The sequence below is a fragment of the Sinocyclocheilus anshuiensis genome, unplaced genomic scaffold (genome assembly GCF_001515605.1).
Source record: "Sinocyclocheilus anshuiensis isolate Anshui unplaced genomic scaffold, SAMN03320099.WGS_v1.1 scaffold443, whole genome shotgun sequence".
Taxonomy (NCBI): domain Eukaryota; kingdom Metazoa; phylum Chordata; class Actinopteri; order Cypriniformes; family Cyprinidae; genus Sinocyclocheilus; species Sinocyclocheilus anshuiensis.
Window position 1 is genome coordinate 289615 of NW_015548211.1, and position 7248 is coordinate 296862.

General features: G+C 34.5%; 1 protein-coding gene across 1 annotated transcript in view; it reads left to right on the forward strand.

Annotated features, from left to right (window-relative positions):
- LOC107653775 (small G protein signaling modulator 1-like) overlaps window positions 1-7248 on the forward strand; it is a 30568-nt gene that overhangs the window by 8236 nt on the left and 15084 nt on the right. Inside the window, exons 4-13 of the mRNA XM_016440598.1 lie at window positions 141-303; window positions 1113-1265; window positions 1613-1680; window positions 2701-2843; window positions 2936-3067; window positions 3168-3292; window positions 3363-3430; window positions 4298-4461; window positions 4545-4671; window positions 6410-6536. Of these exons, the coding sequence (XP_016296084.1) occupies window positions 141-303; window positions 1113-1265; window positions 1613-1680; window positions 2701-2843; window positions 2936-3067; window positions 3168-3292; window positions 3363-3430; window positions 4298-4461; window positions 4545-4671; window positions 6410-6536 (1270 nt within the window). The remainder of the gene's footprint in view (window positions 1-140; window positions 304-1112; window positions 1266-1612; window positions 1681-2700; window positions 2844-2935; window positions 3068-3167; window positions 3293-3362; window positions 3431-4297; window positions 4462-4544; window positions 4672-6409; window positions 6537-7248) is intronic.

The following is a 7248-nucleotide window of genomic DNA, read 5'->3' on the forward strand; positions in this document are numbered from 1 at the left end:
GTGTGTGTGTGTGTGTGTGTGTGTGTGTGTGTGTGTGTGTGTGTGATTATTCAGCTCCTGCTGTAATCCAGCAGATGTGTTCTCAGCTAAACAGACTCAATCTCGATGCCTTTCAGATCTGTTGTGTTGTGTTTGAGCAGGTGTGGTGGAAGCGTGTGTTGTTCACGGCCTGAAGCGACGGGCTGCTGGCTTCCTGCGCAGTAACAAGCTGACGGCTCTCTTCATGAAGATGGGGAAGATGTTTCCACCAGCCGAGGAACTCTGCAGAAAAGTTCAGGAACTGGAGCAAATCATCGAGAACAAGTGAGAAACAATACAAAGTGCTCGTATGCAATACAAGTGTTTTCTTTCTATGCTCCTTTTACATATAATAATACATTACATTTAATCAAAATAATAATTATAATCGGATGTTATTATATTCATTTTAATCTATATTTATTATTATTATGTTTAGATCAAATTCTCACATTTCTGGCATTATCCTGTGTTCTTTGTCTGTTCCTTATCCTTAGAAAGGTGATATATAAATGAAAAATATAATAATAATGATAATAATAATAATAATAAAAGCTATTATTATTATCGTTAGAAGAATATTATTATATTTTAATTATTTATTTATATATTTTATTATTAATAATTCTACTACTAATAATAGTAGAAGTTATAGTATTATTATTAATAATATTATTGCTATGTTTAGGTAAAATTCTCACATTTCTGGCATTATCTTGTTACTTTTCTTCTTAAAGGTGCTATATAAATGAAACATACAATGACAATAATAAAAATAAATGTAAAAATAATTAAGAAAAAGAATACTATTGTATTTATTTATTTTTAATCAATTATATTCAATATATAAATACATAATTTTATTCAATTATATTTATTATTAATATAATTATGTCTATTTATATTTAATAATTCTTAATATTGTTAGCAATAATACTAATTATTATTATTATTGAATTAGTAATCTAAATATTTCTGCTGGTTTGAAATGAATGACGATTGTGGACTGATGAATCATGTATTTGAGTATTGAGTATCTATAGTAAATAGGGTTAATAAATTTGATTTTATTCAATTTGACTTTACAACACAAGACAAAATCAGGGTCAGATGAGTCAAGAGAGCGTCCGAAAACAGCCCAGGCCACTCAACCTGTCGCCGCTGGCTATCAAACACCTGTGGATCCGCACGGCGCTCACAGAGAAGCTGCTGGACAAAATCGTCCTGTACTTGGTGGAGAACAGCAGGTGAAGCATACATGACAGATAGAGCTTCTATATACTAGCTAGCACACTGCTTGGCTGACACAGTATGCAGTGATAAACAGCAATTGGTCACATGACCAAACTGTGTTGCATGTTAAATTTAGCGAGTGGCATTCAGTTTACAAATAAAAATTATTATTTTGCATATTTAATCCAGTGTTGTGTACATGTTTCATAGTTCATGGGCAGGTGTTTGAAATGAGGGTTCCAGTTACACGTACAGTTAGTTTGGTACAATGGAAATGGAAAATATGCAAACTAGGCAGCAGTATGTGAACATCGATTCAACTGAATGAATTAAATTAAACGTGTTTTTATTCATATTTCAGCAAGTTTTATGAAAGAGAAGCTCTTCTGAGAGATCCAGTTGACGGCCCAATCCTCGCATCTTTGCTTGGTATCAGTTTGTTTTTTAAAATTGAATATTATGTATACACTACCATTCAAAAGTTTGGGATCAGTAAGATCTTTAACTTTTTAGGAGAAATCTCTTCTGCTTTTATTTGATACAAATATAGTAAAAATTGTGAAATATTATTATAATTTAAAATAGCTGTTTTCTATGTGAATATCTGTTAAAGTATAATTTATTTCTGTGATCAAAGCTGAATTTTCAGTGTCACATAATCTTCAGAAATCATTCTAATATGCTGATTTGCTGCTCAAGAAACATTTCTGATTATCATCAATGTTGAAAACAGTTGTGCTGCTGAATATTTTTGTGGAAACTGTGATACATTTATTTTTCAGGATTCACAGATGAATAGAAAGTAAAAGAACAGCATTTATTTGAAATAGAAATCTTTTGAAACATTATAAGTGTCTTTACTGTCACTTTTGATCAATGTAACATCCTTGTTGAATAAAAGTATTTATTTATTTCATAAAAAAACAAAAACAAGTACCGACCCCAAACTTTTCAACGGTTGTTTATTTTGTTACATAAAGCCATATATATATAAATTATTATATATTTCTCTTTAATATATGTGTGTGGTGTGTATACATATATATATGTGTGTGTGTGTGTGTGTGTGTATATATATATATATATATAAAAACGACTTTATTCCACATTTTCGTCTCTACTGCGTCACTTGAGGACGCGCGGTTCTTTGCGCAAAAAAAGTATTCTCGTAGCTTCGTAACTTTACAGTTGAACCGCTGATGTCACACGGACTACTTTGTCGATCATCTTGGTACTTTTCTGGAGCTTGATCGTGGTAGTTACCTTGCTGTCTATGGGAGGGTCAGAGAGCTCTCGGATTTCATCAAAAATACCTTAAATTGTGTTCCGAAGATGAACGAAGGTCTTACGGGTTTCGAACAACACGAGGGTGAGTAATTAATGACAGAATTTGCATTTTTGGGTGAACTAACCCTTTAAGATTTTGTCCAAACGCTGTGTTTCTTTCAGTCGGTCCCTGTGCTTTGGAGTACACAAAAGCGAAGACGGCCAATCATTTCTGGACAGACCCCTCGGCTGATGAACTGGTGCAGAGACACCGCATTCACAGCGGACACTGCCGGCAAGATTCCCCCACCAAACGCCCGGCTCTCGTAAGACGTCCAGCATTTAATGTTCATTTCTCAAATCAAAACCCATGCATCTCTGTTAGACGGCAGTGAGATCCCAAAGTGTTGTTTTGTAGATCCAGAAGCGGCAGTCGAGCGGCAGTATGGATGACCGGCCGTCTCTCTGGGCGCGGGATTACGTCGAGTCTCTTCATCAAAACTCCAGAGCCACGCTGCTCTTCGGGAAGAACAATGTCCTGGTGCAGCCGGTACGTCAGCTGGGAAGCGTTACTTAGACATGCGTGACGATACTCTAGCCATAATGCACTTTAATTAAAGTGTGGCAGTAAATCTCACGCGGTGTTTCAGACAGATGACATGGAAGCAATCCCAGGATACCTCTCTCTTCACCAGACGGCCGATCTGATGACGCTCAAATGGACACCGAACCAGCTGATGAACGGAAACATGGGGGAGTTTGACTATGAGAAAAGGTGACGTGTGTTATGATTGTGACGTCTGCTTTGTGGGAACGATTTTAAATCAACATTCACTTCTCCACAGTGTATACTGGGATTTCGCCTTGACCATTCGTCTGGAGGAAATCGTCTATCTGCACTGCCATCAGCAAGGTGAATATATCAACACTGAGCATCTGTAACCCTGACATATGAAATAATAGTCAGAATAATCAAAAAAAAAAAAAAGTTTTTGCATGTGTTTTTTGTTGTTGTTGAGTATTGTTTTTAATGCATCAGGCTTTTATGGCTCATACAGTGTGATATAAAGGAAAAAACAGCTCAGTTTTACTCAAACTGAGCAAAAATATGCAATTTGGTGCAGATGCTGATATTTATATGACGAAATTCTGATGCTTGTCATGTAAATCAATGAGATCTTTATAACAGTAGAGCAGATATTCACATAAAATGCTCTAAATATCAGTCATTGCTCTATATCTCCAGTAATCTGTCTCAGTAAGATGAGATTGAAATGCTCCAAACATATAATGCAGTGATTGAGAGATGAAGAAATAAAGGCTCCTCAGAAGATGTGAGATGTTCTGGAGGCTTGTGAAGATCATTCCTCCGCTGAGGAACAGTGAAAGTAAAGCTTCTGGAAACAAACGCTCCTCAAAAGATCCTGAGGATCAGATTTGAGACTCTAAAACATGATTGATGGAGAATCAAGTAAAGCTGAGCTGCTTCAGTCCAGTAAGTGTTCATCTGGAGATATCACTGCAGTTATTCTGACGCTTACTTGATAAAAACCAGTCAAGATTTGATACAAGAAGCTCCAGCTACAGTTACATTACAACAGCTTTGACTGAATAAACTCTAAACTATCAATCAGACGACAGAAGCATGGAGGAGATTGAGTGCGAAACAGCAAAGTTTCTGCATCAAATATGATACAGTGGCTTTATAGGGTTAACGAAATTATCAAATTCATCGAACTGGCTTGATGTCTGAAGGTTTGTCTGCTGTGTCTGTGTGCAGTGGGCAGTGGAGGTACTGTGGTTTTGGTCAGTCAGGACGGGATCCAGAGGCCTCCGCTTCGCTTTCCTAAAGGCGGTCACCTGCTGCAGTTCCTCACGTGTCTGGAGACGGGCCTGCTTCCTCACGGACAGTTAGATCCTCCGCTCTGGTCCCAAAGAGGAAAGGTTTGCCCAGCGCTTTACAGTCAATCTGCAGTGGTTTGAATAAGAAACATTTCTTTTGGAGATCATTCTGTGTTCTTCCTCAGGGAAAAGTGTTTCCAAAACTGCGTAAAAGGAGTCCGCATGGATCCTGCGAGTCATTCTCGGACAAAGATGAAGACGAGGCCACTGATTATGTGTTTCGGATCATATATCCGGGCAGTCAGGAGTTCGGTATGTTGACGCGATGTTGGTCTGATAATCTTCAGATGTGCGGGGTTTCATTAAGGCTGTTCACAAGCAAGGACAGAATCTAAAACGGAATTTTCAAAAAATGACCTCATAAATGGAATCAAAAATTTTAATTCAAAACGTAAGAATGAACACTGTCCTGAATTGCTTCAAAACTAACTAAAACTAAATAAAAATAGGCATAAAATATATTTCGTTTTTTTTCTGAATAGAACAAACAGAATTATTTTAGTATCATCGAGATACTATTATGTTTTAATTAATATTTTTGACTTCTGTTTTCATTTTAAATTTATTTAAATGTTTAGTCATTTTATTGTGTTTTGTCATTTTAATATTTTTGTTTTAAATGTCTTTATTCTTTTTATTTAAATGTTTTTACTCATTTTATTTCAGTTTTATTTATTTTAGTACATCAAGTTAAACTAAATTAAAATGAGAAATGTTGCCTTTGTTTAAAAAGTTTACTTTTTTATTTGTATTTTATGTTTATTTTATTTCCAATAGCTATTTTTTTTAATGATTTTAGTTAACTTTAATAACCCTGTAAACTACAAGTCTACAGCGCCATCTACTGGCCAAATACATAGCATGTTTTTAAAGTTCCTACGGCAGTTTACTGTAAATATTATTGTAAATATACATATTTGCAAGAACATACATATATATATTCTAATAAAGTACATTTGACAAATTTGATAAATATTTAAAAAAATGGATATCATTGCCAATAGTAGATTTGTATATTTTTGTCACATGTCCCATATTAATATTTGTTTCATACTGTGAAAGCAGTTCATTTCATGGTATGAAAGAAAAAAGCATGCAATATAATTTTTTTTTGTATATACAAAATACTATACACGTCTTCATTTCAGGTAGATCATATATAAATGAATGAAATATCATTTATTTCTGTGATCAAAGCTGTATTTTCAGCATCATTACTGCAGTCTTCAGTGTCACATGATCTTCAGAAATCATTCTAATATGCTGATTTATTATCAATGTTAGAAACAGTTTTTGCTGCTTAATATTTTTTTTGGAACCGGTGATACTTTTTTCAGGATTATTTGATGAATAAAAAGTTAAAAAGAACGGCATTTATTCAAAATAGAAATCTTTTACTGTAATTTTTTATCAATTTAACACATCCTTGCTGAATAAATGTATTAATTTCGTTCAAAAATACGAAGAAAAAAAATCTGCTGACCCCAAACCTTTGAACGGTACTGTATATTATTAGAAAATATTTCTATTTTAAGTCAATTCTGTTATTTTTTAACTTTTTATTCATCAAAGAATCCTGAAAAAAAAGTATCACAAGTTCCAAAAAAATATGAAGCCAATATTGATAATAAATCAGCATATTAGAATGATTTCTGAAGATCATGTGACACTGAAGACTGGAGTAATGATGCTGAAAATACAGCTTTGATCACAGAAATAAATTACATTTTAACAGATATTAAAACAGAAAACAGTTATTTTAAATTGTAATAATATTTCATAATTTTACAGTTTTTTTATATTTCTGATCAAATAAATGCAGCCTTGATGAACAGAAGAGGCTTTTTTAAAAAAAACATGAAAATTCTTATTGATCCCAAACTTTTGAACGGCAGTGTAAATGTTATTTTTCATATGTGTGTCCATCTGACTGATGTCTGAAGCAGGATGATCGTGAATATGATGCTAATTGACTTTCTCGATGCTAAAGTGGTGCCGGAGCTCATGGATCAGACGGTGAACTTGTGGCAGCCCGCTCCCAGGAAGTCGTCTTGTTCTTCCTGTTCGCAGAACGGCTCGTCAGACGGTGGACTTCCCAATGGATGCAACCATGACAGGCTAGTCTGCCGCTCGTCTGAGTCTGTAGCTATAGACCAATTATAGGTTTGTAAACATTCAGGATGCGCGTGCATCATGGTTGCAGAAAACCCGGGAGAGATAGCCTTTACGGCTAGAGAATTTCACGGATAGGGTACAAAATAGTTAGGTTTAAAAAGATTATAAATTATATTGATTAGATGTCATTTTCAAAATGTTCTACGCATATTACAAGAGCTTGTCACCCAGCGATAAGCACTGTTATTCAACGAAATTGACGTTAGAGCGTGGGATAGTCTTACAGATCCGAAACAGGGATGACATTTTTTGTGGGCGGAGCCTATCTGGAGGCAGAAAATGACGGTTTTCAAGCGGCAGTCTATGGAGCCATGGAATAAAAGAATTAAAAAAAAAAAGTAAATTTGATTTTATATTTCAAAATTCTGACTTTATTCTCGCAATTGAATAAAACAACTCGTCATTCTCTCTTTTCCCCTCAGATTTGACAAACTCACTATTTTTGAGTTAAGTCGAGTTATAAAGTCCGAATTAGGAGAGATAAACTTGAATTTGCGAAGAAAAAAAGTCAGAATTGTGAGATAAAATAAATAAATGTTATGTAAAAATGTTAATAGTAAGGTTTAAATAATATTTCATGCTGTAACTGTAGGGCTAATACAATACGTCCCCTATGAACAGCATATGTGAATATTATGTAGACCTATTGTTTAA